Raw genomic sequence first — 14807 nt, 5'->3', positions numbered from 1 at the left:
CGAGGTGGTTCACACCTCAGTCCCAGCACTTTGGGACACCAAGGCGAGAAGATCGCTTGAGCCCAGGAGTTTCAGACCAGCCTGGGCAACACAGTGAGACCCCATCTCTTAAAATATATTTATGTGCATATGTAAAAATAAATAAAACCAGACCCAGTATGCACACACCGCATAGGAAAAGGTTGATAAATAGAGGAGTACTGAAATTAACAAACTTCGGTTCATCAGACACTGTAAAATTACAGTTGCTTTTAAGAACCTTTACACACTGACAGGTGCATGAATGGAATTTCATTACCAGGACTTGCTTCAAAACAAAGGAACGGAAGGAACGGGCGAGGGGAAGCTGGCCAGGTGCGTGTAACTTCTGAAGCCGAGTGAAAGAACGGGGGGGCTCTCTCTAAAGATTTCCAAATTAAAAAAGAATTTTTTAAGGCCATCACTAAAAATGAAAAGATACACCCACCCACGGGCACAAGCGCACAACATACAGGGCACAGGCAGGGCAATAGTCCCCAGAGCAGGCCCAGAGCCCTGGCATGACACACACGCACACTCCATGCCGGGCGGTGCAACATGGAGGATGCCGTGCCCACATCCATCGCTCAGGAAACACACGAGGCCAGCCAGCCAGAGCCCTGAATCTCACCGCAGGGGACTCCTGCACCAAGGCTGGGGCACCACCAAGCCTGCTGCCCATCGCCAGGGGACACCTGCTGTCTTCACACGCCTGGCGTGCATGGGCAAGGACCACATCTGGGATCCTCTCCAACAGGGCAGGGCGGGCACAAGAGGACGCAGCCCCAGCAACAGGCAACTCTATGTAGAGCACCTGGGTAGTCCCTGCTGTCTTTATTTTTGTGAATATTTTGTAAATTTGAAGTTATTTCCACATAAAAAGGTAAAATCAAGCTCCCCACCAGCCCGAGCCCGGGAGGTGCTCTCAAGAAAGCCACCACCGCCTCCAGCAGCTCTAGAAATGAGCCAGTTCATCCACCGGCGACAGCAGGTGGGAACTCAGAGTATGCCAAAACAGCTACGCTCCACCACCCGCCCCCCCACCCGGCCCAGGTAGCACCTAGGCTGGAGCAGAGGCGAGAATGTGCAGCAGGAATCTGCCCCGCTGCCCCCAGTAGCAAAGAAAACTTCACATAAATGTTCAACCCCACTTCTGCCAAAAGTAAGTAAATACGGCGAAAGTGAAGAGAGACAGAAGTCAGCTACACTGTGGTGTCTCCCCTCTGCTGAGAGTATCCTCTGCATGCCTGGGGTGCTTCAGGGAAGACAACCAGGCACAGCAGAACGGTGCCCCACAAAGCTAGGGGTGGGAATGACATGGTTGGGTACCCAAGTTGCGGGGGGCAGGGCAAAGCTGTCTAAACGGCCAGGTGACTGTGGTTCATGGCCCTGCTCTGTGAAATGCTAGCTTTAGTTCAGGAAATGCCAGCATCTTTAGGAGAGTCAGAGTGTGCGAGTGCAGAGGAAGGTGTGGGGAGGCCGGTGAGAAATACAGCCCATCCTGTGACCACTCCGTTCTCCCCAGTACAATGTTTATTTGCTTCAGTTTTTTCAATCAAAACAAATCTAGGCCGGGCACAGTGGCTTACACCTGTAATCCCCAACACTTTGGGAGGCTAAGGCAGGCGGATTACCTGAGGTCAGTCAAGAGTTCAAGACCAGCCTGGCCAACGTGATGAATCCCCATCTCCACTAAAAATACAAAAATTAGCCAGGCATGGTGACAAGCGCCTGTAATCCCAGCTACTTGGGAGGCTGAGGCAGGAGAATCGCTTGAGCCTGGGAGGCAGAGGTTGCAGTGAGCTGAGATTGTACCACTGCACTCCAGCTTAGGTGACAGAATAAGACTCCGTCTCAAAAAAAAAAAAAAAAAAAGAAAAAGAAAAGGAAAAAAAAAAATCTGTTCCCAAATACAGTAACGTCCATTTCAGTAGAGGAGAATCCCTCCTGCTCGTCAGCCTGCACCGGGAAGGGCTCCAACATGAGCTGCCAGCTACAATCTGCACTAAAACCCAGAAAACCAATGAAGTCACAGGAGGGCAGGAATGAGTCCAGTGTTTCAAACGGCATTCAGGTCTGTTCCTCACGCAGAAGAGCAAGTGCTCCCGCAGACTGTGCCAACCCAGGCGCCCTCCTGGGCTCCCAAGCACTGGCTGGCCCTGCCCCGCAGCTCCTCCTTCCAATGTGTCGTCCTGGTGCTTCCTCCCCGAGTGCCCACCACTCTAGACCTGATGTAGGTCAAGCACAGGGAGCTGCCACCTGTGGCCTCAGTGCCCCTGCCATGTCTCCCAGTGCCACCCACAGCAGCCAACTCATGCATCCACACTGCCCGAGAGGCACCCACACAGGGCCTCCCAGTGCCACCCGCAGCAACCAACTCATGCACCCACATTGCCTGGGAGGTGCCCACACAGGGCTCCCCCAGGGGGCACTGAGCCAGAACTTTTATAAAACAAAATTAACAGCCAGAAATATGGAGGAAAAAAAGACTTAAAAACACAAGACAAAGGCGGCCGCGCCCAGTGGCTCTAACCTGTAACCCTAGCACTTTGGGAGGCTGAGGATCACTTGAGCCCAGGAGTTCAAGGCTGCAGTGAGCTATGATTGTGCCCCTTCACTCCAGCCTGGGTGACAGAGCAAGACCCCGCCTCAATTAAAAGAACAAAACCAAACCTCTGCAGGTGCCCACCAGGTGACAGCTGGGATCCTCACGGGGCCTACCTAGCAGACTCAATGCCCCCAAGACAGAACAGCTTCCCCACCCTCTGAGGACAGCTGTGCAGCTCAACAGCCTGGGGCTGCAGCAAGAGCCCAAGGGAGACAACGCCTCCCGACAGTGACCCCAGAAAAGGTTCCAGAATAGTGACATCTTTATTCCAGAGTCAACATGACTACCCTCCAGCATTGAACAGACTAGAGACTAAGGCCGGGGCTGGGCGAGGTGGCTCACGCCTGTAATCTCAACACTTTGGGAGGCCTAGGCAGGAGGACTGCTTAAGCCCAGGAATTCAAGATCAGCCTGGACAACACAGTGAGACCCTGTCTCTATAAAATCACAAATAGGCCGGGCGCGGTGGCTCAAGCCTGTAATCCCAGCACTTTGGGAGGCCGAGGCGGGCGGATCACAAGGTCAGGAGGTCGAGACCATCCTGGCTAACACAGTGAAACCCCGTCTCCACTTAAAAAATACAAAAAATTAGCCGGGCGAGATGGCGGCGCCTGTAGTCCCAGCTACTCGGGAGGCTGAGGCAGGAGAATGGCGTGGACCCGGGAGGCGGAGCTTGCAGTGAGCTGAGATCCGGCCACTGCACTCCAGCCTGGGCGACAGAGCGAGACTCCGTCTCAAAAAAAAAAAAAAAAAAAAAAAAAAAAAAAAAAAAAAAAAAAATCACAAATAGACTAAGGCCAGGTGGCCTCCAACAGTGTGGTAAGCGAGTCCGGGTAGGAAAAAAGTGCCAGCAGCCTTCCGAATTCCAGGGCCCCGGGTGCCTACCCTGCAGGGAATGGCGGACAGGCACTCTCTGGACTGTGGGGGCCGAGGCCCCCCACCCAAGGCCCTTAGCAGCCGGCATACACCACCTGTGGGTGACCGTGTCTACACAGGACTTTGCTCTCCATCCGCCAGGACCTGAGGGGAGAGAACTGCCGGACCCCATTCTTGCCCCTTCTGCCACCATTTCAGACACCCCACAGGGACTCGTTTTGGGGGTTCCCACTGACTTCCAGGAAGTCCAAAAGCCGCTCTATGACCCCAGCTTACAGGCAGCCATCTGTCCTTGCCATGCTGACCCTTTTCCCCTGATCTTGCAGTGCCTCAAGCTCCAGGAATGGCTCAGAAGGGGTGCAGAGCCAGTGGTGACAGCACGGTGGGTTGAGGAGTCATCCCTGGAGCGACGTGTCTGGCAGAGGCCTTGGGGAGCTCAAAAGGATGGCGCTGGGGATGCACGACTGTTCATGAAGCCAAAGAGAAGTTAAAAGAGGCACCAGAAGGAACCTTCTTCACATGAGATAGTTCAAGTTCAGACCACCTGCCAACAACATCTATTAGGACACGGGATGGACCAACTAATCTTCATATCAAATCCGAGACAGGAGATCCAGACGAACTCCATAATGTGTGCCAAGTCCAAGCTCAAATGATCAGCTGGGGGACCTATCTGCTGAACGACTGGGTGGTGTGGGCTAGGACCAGCAGGCGGCCCAGGGCCCCCGAACAGCTCTGTTCACCTCCATCCAACCACATCGCTCTGCACACCAGGCACCATCTCTTGTAGGCTCACCACTAACAAAGGGACCGGTACCATCTGAGGACTGCCTTTACCAACAAGACTAAGATTTCTTGGAAGCATATCAATTCCAGGGGTCAGTGTTTCTCTTTCTCTAAACATGCCTCACATAGAGGATCTCCAGATGCAGCTGTGTCAAGGAGAACCAAAACTCAAGAGACTGCTCTGGATGACCATGCAAAATCCTTTAGAGACAGGGTCTCCCTCTGTCGCCCAAGCTGGAATACAAAGGTGCGATCAAAGCTCACTGCAGCCTCGAACTCCTGGGCTCAAGCAGTCCACCCACCTCAGCCTTCCAGTGTTAGGATTACTAGCCCGAGCCACCGCACCCAGTGAACTTTTCTAACAGCTGAAGTCAGTCGAACTTAAATGCATGATGAGACGCAGCTAGGTATTTAAAGTTCGCCGCGCATTTTCACCTGACTGATGCTTCCCTTCCTAAGGCTGACCAAGACCAGCTGATCCTTTTAAACTAAAAATAAAAAGTCCCCAGTGAAGGCAGGAGGAACACCCTATCAGGGTGAAGGCAGGAGGAGCACTTCATCCGAGTGAAGGCATGAGGAGCACCTCATCCAAGTGAGGGAGGGAGGAACACCTCATTTGAATGAAGGTAGGAGGAGCACCTATCAGAAAGCCTTGCCTATCTGAGGTTCCTGTCCATGAGGTCGGAAGTTCAGGCTCTCTTAGTAGAGGAGCTCCTTCTAGAAGATCTGAAGCAGTCAAAGGAAACACAGGCTGTCTGCCTGCTGATCACAGTCTCTTTTAAGACACTTTCTATTTTGCATTCTGATGAACCTAGGAGTTTTGTTAAACAGCTTATGCGTGTATTTATCCCTCATTTCATGCAATTAACCAAAAAGAGTGACCATGAAACCCTGTTTGTCTCTTCACTCCATGTATGAACTCTCATGTGAGTCCTGCAGCCATTCGTGTTAAGGGAGCCCTAATTTCAAACTGGTGCAAATGGAAAAGACTTTCTCTTTTCCTTGAATGCTAAAGACAAAATGTCATCCTATACACATGCAGCTCAATCACTGTTAATAAAAACTGATGTATGCTAGAGAGAAGCAGTGAAAAGAAAAAATAGGCTAGGCACAGTGGTTCACGCCTGTAATCCCAGCACTTTGGGAGGCTGAGGCAGGCGGATCACCTGAAGTCACTAGTTCCAGACCATCCTAGGCAACATGGTGAAACCCCAACTCTACTAAAAATACAAAAATCAGCCAGGCACCGTGGCTCACACCTGTAGTCCCAGCTACTCGGGAGGCTGAGGCACAAGGATCGCTTGAACCTGGGAGGTAGAGGCTGCAGTGAGCCGAGATCATGCCATTGCACTCCAGCCTGGGCAACAGAGTGAGACTCCATCTCAAAAAAAAAGAGAGATGAACAGAAAAGAAAAAATAACAATAAATCAATGTAAGGTCTGGCATGGTGGCTCACGCCTGTAATCCCAGCATTTTGGGAGGCCAAGGTAGGCAGATCACTTGAGCCCAGGAGTTCGAGACCAACCTAAACCCCATCTCACCAAAAAACAAAAACATTAGCAGGACATGGTGGCACACGCCTGTGGTCCCAGCTACTCAGGAGGCTGAGATGAAGGAGTCGCTTGAGCCCAGGAGGTTGAGGCTGTAGTAAGCCATGATCATGCCACTGTACCCCAGTCTGAGCAAAAGAGCAGGACTCTGTTCAAGAGATTCTCCTGCTTCAGCCTCCTGAACAGCTGGGATTACAGGCGTGCGCCACCACGCCTGGCTAATTTTTATATTTTTAGTACAGATGGGGTTTCACCAAGTTAGCCAGGCTGGTCTCGAACTCCTGACCTTGTGATCTGCCCACCTCAGAACCCCCCAAAGTGCTGGGATTACAGGCGTGAATCACGTACCCAGCCCTGCCTGTTTTTCAAAGTGTTTATTTACTGCTGTCTTTTTAAAAAACTATCTTTTTTAGCCTGGTGCAGTGGCTCACGCCTGTAATCCCAGCACTTTGGGAGGCCAAGGCGGGTGGATCACCTGAGGTCAGCAGTTCGAGACCATCCTGGCCAATATGGTGAAACCATGTCTCTACTAAAAATACAAAAATGGGCCGGGTGTGGTGGCACGTGCCTGTAATCCTAGCTACTAGGGAGGCGGAGGCAGAGGTTGAACCCTTGAACCCAGGAGGCAGAGTTTGCAGTGAGCCAAGATCATGGATGGCACTGCACTCCAGCCTGGGCAACAAAGCGAGACTCTGTCTCCAAAAAAAAAAAAAAGTAAAAAAAAATAAAAGCAGTCAGTCCCTAAAGGCAGATTCTGTTCTGTCCACAGGGAATAAGCAAGATCCCCTTTCTCTAAAATCTCCACAACACTGCTTAGATGGAGTCACATCCTCCTCCAGTGTGCCTGGCTGGCCTGAAGCTCTAGACGGGTCCTACCCCAGAGCCATGGGTTAGTGCACACCCTAACCAACTAGACTCAGCATCCCTGCCAACAGCTGCACACCGAGAAGCTTCACCATGGGCGAGGCACAGTGGCTCGTGCCTGTAGTCCCAGCTGAGGATGGGAGGAGGCTGAGGCGGGAAGATCGCTTGAGTCTAAGAGTTTGAGACTACAGTGAGCCATGATCACGCCACTGCACTCCAACATGGGCAACAGAACAAGACCCTGTCTCTAAATACAAAATAAAAAACAAGAAGCTTCACCCTCATCTACACAAAATTCAAATGCACAGCTGAGGCTTCCTACATGCACCCAGGGTACTGCCCAGGGCCTAAGAACAGGGCTGCCAGATCAGCTGCCTCTCAGGCCACAGCAAGGCCGTAAACCTGGTTTCAGGCAGCAGTCAGCACTGTGTTGAGAGGCTGCCCCTCACAACCACCCCCAGAGATGGGTCCAGCACCATGGTGCCAACAGGCCAGGCGCACTGGGAGCTCCTCCACTGGTGGCAAGGTGGCCTGAAGCACCAGCATCTCCTGGAGACTGGGAAACCCAAACTACAGAGACTGCGGCCAAGAACACTTGTCCAGGTTTGTTGCTGTCTCTCTACTCGAAGCTAAAATAATAGTTTATTCCTAAGTTAGGAAAAGAACAGAACCACATAGTACGTGGTCTAGCTCCAACACCTGCTTTCAAATATTTAGGTCCAAAGCACGAGTTTTCTTCTCAATCAGCCCTGGCCACTTCAGGCCCCCGCGTCTCTGCGTGCAAACGCTGCCTCCTGCAAACAGTCCTGCTTACCCAACACCAGGAGCCAAAGAATAGGGCGTGGGGCCTGGCCAGGCCCTGCCTCTCCCAGAGCAGGTCATCATCTGGTACTGGCCAGGGAAGGAAGCACTTCAGACTTCTGGCTTTTCATTTTGTTAGATCACATTTTGTTTATTTTGCTTCAATTTCAGTAAAGCTGAAATTTTTAGACCTCTTATACAGAAGCTCTTAATACAAACCCTAGACTTTTTGACTCATAGGTAGAAATCCAAGCAAAACCATCTCTTCAAAGTCAGATTAATTTACAAAGACAAACACCTTGGTTTTGACAGGGAAATTTTCTCTGGATGGGAAGGATTATGAGCATTTTTTGTTCATTCTGTCTGAATTGACTAATTCTCTGAGTATTTACAGCTCTGTGAAAAGAAACTGGACTTCTCTTTGGCAAAGTAGAGTAATATTAACAAAAATCACTTAAAACTTTCTTTTTTTTTTTTTTTTTTTTTGAGACAGAGTCTCACTCTGTCACCCAGGCTGGAGTGCAGCAGCACAATCTTGGCTCACTGCAACCTCCCAGCCTCACCATCCAATGCAGCTCAGCCTGCATGCGTCCCACCTGTGCTGCCCTCCCCTCACATGTGGAACAGGTCCGACACCTCAGAGGGTCCTGCTTGCTGACCCCCAGCAGTCCTGGAAGGTCTGTGTGGTATAGGGGCTCAGGCATCTCCCCCAGCCAAGCCGCAAGCTCAGCACCAGGCTGGCTCTCCCTGCCCTGTTGACCGGCAGGCCCCGTCTGTGCTCACAGCTTCTCCCCGTTTGGCCACCCTGTCCTCAGGACATCTGCAGCAAGTGGGGGGCACAGCACGGGAAACGGGGCCAATGCCACAGCAGTGGATGTCCCGATGCCAAAGTCACTGGGAAGCCCAGGCCAGAGCCCCTCGGATTGAGAGTCATACAGAGTTTCTGCGTGGGCTTCATTCCTTCTTAAAGTTTAGTCACTGAAATTCTTAAAAATCTTCACCCTTAGCTGGGCATGGTGGCTCACGTCTATAGTCCTAGCACTTTGGGATGCAGAGGTGGGCAGACTGCCTGAGCTCAGGAGTTCCAGACCACACTGGGCAACATGGTGAAACACCACCTCTACTAAAAATACAAAAATTAGCTGGGCATGGGAGCATACGCCTATAGTCCCAGCTATTCGGGAGGCTGAGGCACAAGAATTGCTGGAAGCTGGCAGCAGAGGTTGCAGTGAGCTGAGATCGTGCCACTACACTCCAGCCTGGGCAACAGAGAAAAACCCCATTGAAAATAGAAAAAAAAAAAAAAAAAGCTGAGCAAGTGCTATAATTCCAGCACTTTGGGAAGCCAAGGTGGGCAGATCACTTGAGGTCAGGAGTTTGAGACCAGCCTAGCCAACATGGTGAAACCCTGTCTCTATTTTAAAAATACAAAAATTTGCCGAGCGCAGTGGCTCACGCCTGTAATCCCAGCAGTTTGGGAGGCCGAGGCGGGCGAATCACAAGGTCAGGAGATCGAGACCATCCTGGCTAACATGGTGAAACCCCATCTCTACCAAAAATACAAAAAACTAGCCGGGCGAGGTGGCGGGCGCCTGTAGTCCCAGCTACTCGGGAGGCTGAGGCAGGAGAATGGCATGAACCCAGGACACGGAGCTTGCAGTGAGCCGAGATCGCACCACTGCACTTCAGCCTGGGCAGCAGAGCAAGACTCCGTCTCAAAAAAAAAAAAAAATTTGTCAGGCATGGTGGTGCGTGCCTGCAGTCCCAGCTACTCAGGAGGCTGAGGCAGGAGAACTGCTTGAACCCGGGAGGCGGGGGTTGCAGAGAGCCGAGATTGCACCACTACACTCCAGCCTGGGCGACAAAGTGAAACTCCATCTCAAAAAAAAAACTAGAAAACTACCGATCATTCCAAGCCTACAGACTAAAATCTTTTACAACATCTATTCCCCGAAAAGACGTGGTAAACAAGCAGAACCACACTTCAGGGGAATATCAGGAAGCTGCGCCAACAGGAAGCGCAATGATCACCCAGCACGGGCCCTGCAGGCTGTGCCCGCGTCCTCCCAGGGTCCTGCACTGCAGGCTCCTTGTGGACCCAATGCTTGGACACGCTTACCTCTGCGGGGGTATATAAGGAGCGCACACGGTTGGCAGGACCGCACAGGGCTCAGCCAGAGCCTTCTTAGCCTTTTTTGCCTTCTTCCTGACCTTGGACGTGGACCTGACAGTTTTGACCGAGCTGTCTTTTCGACAGACGCCATTTTTCATTTCGACATCCCCGTAAATATTCAGAGGCCTCCGGGTGCAGCCTGGAGGTGTGTGGACATCACAGTAAGCGGTCTTTCTGACGGAGAAGGTGGTGCCACCACCAGTCAGTTCCTTCACGGGCTCCATTTTCATGTACAGGCCAGCCTTCTGGGCACACGTCACATGGAATGCTGTGTAGCAGTTTGCTTTGTGGCACTGGATGCAGGCACCCACGCCCTTCTGCTTACAGAGGTAGCATGTCAGTTTCCACCGGGCTGGGGGAATGTTCCTCACCCCGTCAATGGGCTCGATGAACACCGTGTTGGCAAAGCCGACCTCTGGGATCCACAGGGCACACACCACGTGACCCCAGCGGTCGTCATCTGTCTTTTTGAAGGCACCACCCTTGTTGGGACACAGCACACAGTCGGCAGGCCGGGCCCGGGACTGCAGGCAGTGGCGGCAGAGCCACTGGCCCTCGGGGATGTAGGGCACCCCGTAGCACTCCTGGTGCACGGCCAGGTTGCACATGTCGCAGAAGAGGATCACATTGCTGTTCTGGCACTCCCCGTCCATGCAGATGCAGCACACGGCGTCCTCATCGATCAGAGACTGCTGCTCGCCCTGCTTCTGGTTCTCGCAGTGCGACTCCTTCTCAAAGCGGTCCATCAGGAACTCAAACATGCTCTGCGACACGGCAGGGACGCAGTCACCCTTGCGCTTCTCGTTGACGATCTCCAGCCAGGCGTAGTCCTCCTCGTCCATGTCGTACTCCACCTCGTTGTCCAGTTCCTCGGCCGACTTCTCGATGAACTTGTAGTACACCGGAGGCCTCCTGGGAGCGGATGGAGGGCTGTACTCCACGATGCGCACCTTGGGCTCTGGGAGGGCGCTGGCCGAGGCCGGCGCGCCGTGGGCGCTGGGGAGGGCTTCATTTTTCTTTTTGACTCTGTTGTTTTTGTGACGCTTAGTTCTTAAGCAGACAGGGGGCCGCTCACTGTTTTCCTTATTGCTGTTGCATTCACTCATCTCTTGAGCCGTGAGGTCATCTTCTAATATGATCTCCAGGGGATCAAAAATACTGATCCTGTGCAAGCGCCCTTCAATTTCTATCTCTACCATCCTTTGAGCTTGAGCGTAGGTCAGCGTTTCTCGCGTGGGGGAGTGTTTAACACTGCACGGGGAGGAAGGATGCCTCGCTGCAGAGCCTCGATGACATCGTCCTTTCCTCCTCATTTGGTAATGATTACCTAAAATAAAGGCAAAGGTAAAGTTAATTCTATGCAGTGTGACCAAAGACTCGAGAAAGCTGCAGAAGTACACTTGGGCAGATCTAGCTCACCAGCTTCAAGCCCAATCAAAGCAAAACTCACAACTAACTTCTTTCCGAGGTGTCAAAAACCACGCATCCAGGCCTGAGCAACTCCCCGGGACCAGGGAGAGAACAGCAGTAACAGGCAGAGAGGCAGCCTGAGGAGCCCTCCTGAGCACCTGCGTCCCTATCACCACGCACCAGTCCCCTCTCAGACCACACCAACAGGCTGCGGAGACCACAGAAATGCTCCCCAAGAAGGAGGGGTCTGGCCCAGAGCCCACAGCTGCAGGACTTTCCTGGCATGCAGGCGATCCCCCAGAAAGTCCACATACAGGGCTGCACCCCACCAGACACAGAGGCTATGCCCACCAGAGAGGCATGCTCAGTGGCTACCTGGTCCTATCCGATACTCGCCCTAAACCACTCTTCCCCTCCCCACTGCTCCCAGGAGAGCACCCCCATGAGCCCAAAGTCACCACAGTCCTTGCAGCATTCCTGCGGGGCTAGGGGTAGGAGACAGACCACAGCCTGTCCACGCTCTATAGACAGGCCCTCCACACGCACACCACAGCACAGGGGAGCCCTGTACTGGTCTGAGGGGACAGTCTTCGCCCCCGGGAGGCCCCAACCCTGTTTCTGCAGAGCCTTGGCAATGACCACCATGGAAACACCCACAGGCCGAGTCAACCTGCCCCTTCCCCTCAGGGGCACTCCTCAAGCCCCAGTGAGACAATGGTCCTTCCTCCTCCTTTCCGAGCGAATCCAGATACGTGCAATACACTAAAGGGCCTCTCTCTGTTCTCCCTGGCACACGTGAAGGTAGACGCTCCGCTCAGGCTACACAGCGAGGGGCGACCCCCAGGACCCCCTCGCAGCTTGCAGAGACCCTCACCAGGAGGGTCGCCAGCGCTGGCTCAGGTGCCTGAAGACTTGGCCACAGAGATTGAGGAGAATGTGCCTTTCCAGAGGTGGGCAAAACCAGTGAGCTGCCACCCATACCTCCAGCTCCTTGTGGCAGAGGCCTCTGCCGTTCAAACACCACGGACTGTGTCTATTCCCAGCTGTCCCCGGGGTGCCTCGTGCGTGGGCACCTCCAGTGAAGACCACCACCCGCTGGGCAGTGCCTCCCTCCAAAGCGCTACACTTCACTGACAGGAAGCAAAATGAATTTTCAGTGACTGACTCGCAAAACAAATATTCTCAGCTGAAGCCCAAGGCCCACTCTGCATCTAGCCCTGCAAGGTCAGGGACGCCTGGCCCCGGGCCCCGAGGGGCCCCCGCAGCAGCCTGGCTTCAGAGCCTCACCCTGATCTACTGGGCCTCAGAAAAAGCCCTCAGGGAGCAGGCTTCCCTCGTGAGTCCCGAAAGGAAATCCCAGCCGACTTCAAGGGCACTTCTTAAGACAGACCCTCCAGCCACTGTGTATCCTTCTCTGTATCAGACAGAAATCCTCATTGTATGTTGAAACTAGATAGCAATTACCTACAGAGAGGACAGGAGAGAAAATGTGGTCAGCCAAACCTCAGACCCCTTGCGTCTCCCGGGCCTCCAGGTGCCCACTCAACCCTGGATTCCTGGAGAGCTGTCAGTACAGCCACCCCCCAGCCGGCCCTGTGAGCCCTGCAGAGGTGACACCACAGCCTGCAGAGAGCCACCCTAGTGCACCCGGGACGGCGACACGCGTCATGGCTGAGGTGGGGCAGAAGCAACAGTTGGTTACTCACCAGATCAGAAACGAACCTGTAATTTTCCCCTCGACAGCAAAGTCCTGAGTCGCCCTAGCGACAAGCAGCCCCCGGAAACCCACTCTCTCCCCGGGAGCCGCGAAGCTCTTCATCTCAACACTTTCTCCAAGCGGAGAACTGAACCGAAGGCCTCACGGCCACCGCAGCTCTCAGCACGCAACTGGGGCCCAGGGAAAGGGGACCCTCGGCAGCGCGGGGCGACCCACGCCCTTCTCCGCTTCTCCGCTTCCCCCTGGGCCGGTTCTGTCCGCGCCGGGACAAGCATTTCCACCGGGAGGGATCCGCGGGGGCACAGCCGTCGCTTCCGCAGGAATAATTCCCTGAAGGGCCTCCCGGAGAGCTCTGCGGGCCCAAAGCAGGGAAGGCTGTGCCCACAAGGCGGCCGCTGCCGTCTTCCCACCGCCCGCCCCGGGAGAGGCCGACCCCGCGCCGGGCCTCCCCGTCAAGGCCACGGGGCCGCGGCCGCGGAGTTGTGCGAAGTTGTGTGAAGCGCTCGGGACGGCGCTGGGCCAAACACAAACATCCGCCGCCGCCACGGACTGCACAACCGCCTCCAACCCAGCCCGGGACGGCCGCGCTCTCCGGGGGACGGGGCCGCACCCCGCGGGGGGGCTCCTGCTGCTAAGGAGTCTCAGAACTCCCGCGCCCGCTCGCCAGGGCCGCGTTGCCCGTGAACTGCGCTTCAATCGGGTCACTCGTTTAAAAGGCCCGGGGCAGCCTCGCGTTCGTCGCGAGGCGTCTCCCCGCAAACGCCCGGGAGGCTGCGGTGCCGGGTCTCAAGCCCGCCCGCCGCAGGCCGCGCGGCTCCTGGGCGATGTCGGGGCGCGTCCCTGCTCCAGGGAGTTCCCGTCTGGGCAGAGCTCGGCGGGCCTGTTACATAAGGGGCGGCCCGGCCGGCTCGGCGGCGACCCGAGGCCCGGACCCGACTCGAGCGCGGACTCCGGGCGGGCGCCGCGGCCCAGGCCGCCGAGACCCACAGCCCGACTCGGCCTCCCTCGACTCCCCGCCCGGCCTCCCCGGCCGTCTCCCTGCCTGTCTCCCCGGCCGCCCGGCCCGACCTCCCCGGTCTCCCCGCCCGGCCTCCCCGGCATCCCGGGCTCCCGGTCCGCGGACAATGCGGAGCCGCCGCCGCCAAACATGGCGTCGGCACCACCACCCCGAGAGGCCGGGCCGAGGCGGCGGCGGCCCGGGCGGCCCGCGAGGCGGCGGGGAGGACTCCACGGCCAGGCCTCCGCCCACTCACCTTCGGGGCGCCGCGGCCGCGGGAGCCCGGCAAGCGGGCGGGCGCGGGGGCCGGCGCGGCCGAGGCGGCGCTAATGGCGCCCGCGGCTCCTCCGCCAACGGCCGCGCAGGCCGGGCCCCGCCGCCGCTCCTGGGCGCGGGCTCCTCTCGGCCGCGGCGGCTCCGGGCCCGGCAGCGGCGGCCGCGGACTCTCGGGCGGCGGCTCGCGCGGCGCGGGCTCGGGGCCCGGCTGGAGGCCCGGCTCAGGGGGCCCGGCCGGCGGGCGCGGGCGGCGGGCGGCGGGCGCGGGACGCGGGGCTGGCTCGGACGCCAGGGCCGGGTCGCTCGCTCGCTCCCCAGCGAAGCAAACAATGCGGCGAGCGCTCCGCCCGGCGCGCTGCGTGCGAGACGCGCCCCGCCCGCCGCCGCCATGACGCGCGGACTCCGCCGCCTCAGCGGCGCGCGGGGGAGGGGGCGTCGCGAGGAGCGGGGGCCAAGTGGGGACCCTGAGGCGGCAGGGGCCGGGCTGGGAGTGGGGGGTCGGGAGGATGGAGAGCGGGGGCCCTTGAGTTAGGGAGGACCGGGCCAGAGGGTCCCTGAGGAGGTCAGGAGAATGGAGAACGAGGGGCCCTGAGGCAGGGGACAGGCCTAGGAGTGGGGGACCCCGAGGCAACTGGGGAGCAGCCGGGAGTCGGGGACCCTGAGGCGGGGGGTACCGGCTGGGAGTGGGGATCCATGAGGCAGAAGGGCATTGGCCCAGGGGTGGGGTCGCT

General features: G+C 56.3%; 1 protein-coding gene across 8 annotated transcripts in view; it reads right to left on the bottom strand.

Moving 5' to 3' along the window:
* BRD1 (bromodomain containing 1) overlaps positions 1-14205 on the bottom strand; it is a 51386-nt gene extending 37181 nt beyond the window's left edge. Inside the window, exons 1-2 of one of the 8 annotated variants that reach the window (XR_749127.2) lie at positions 12374-13869; positions 9623-11003 (exon numbers count right to left, since the gene is read on the bottom strand). Coding sequence is in view for 6 of the 8 variants with exons in the window: in XM_030914869.1 (XP_030770729.1) it covers positions 9623-10989 (1367 nt within the window). In the remaining 2 variants the exon portion in view is untranslated. Of the gene's footprint in view, positions 1-9622; positions 11004-12373; positions 13870-14056 lie in introns of those variants that run through there. The other 7 variants (XR_749126.2, XM_030914869.1, XM_010373574.2 and 4 more) reach the window with 7 other exon arrangements.
* Between the last annotated feature and the right edge of the window lie 602 nt (positions 14206-14807).

This window comes from Rhinopithecus roxellana, chromosome 13 (genome assembly GCF_007565055.1).
Source record: "Rhinopithecus roxellana isolate Shanxi Qingling chromosome 13, ASM756505v1, whole genome shotgun sequence".
NCBI classification, from domain to species: Eukaryota; Metazoa; Chordata; class Mammalia; order Primates; family Cercopithecidae; genus Rhinopithecus; species Rhinopithecus roxellana.
The sequence above is the reverse complement of the archived record's forward strand: the minus strand, read 5'-3'. Positions and strand labels throughout refer to the sequence as shown.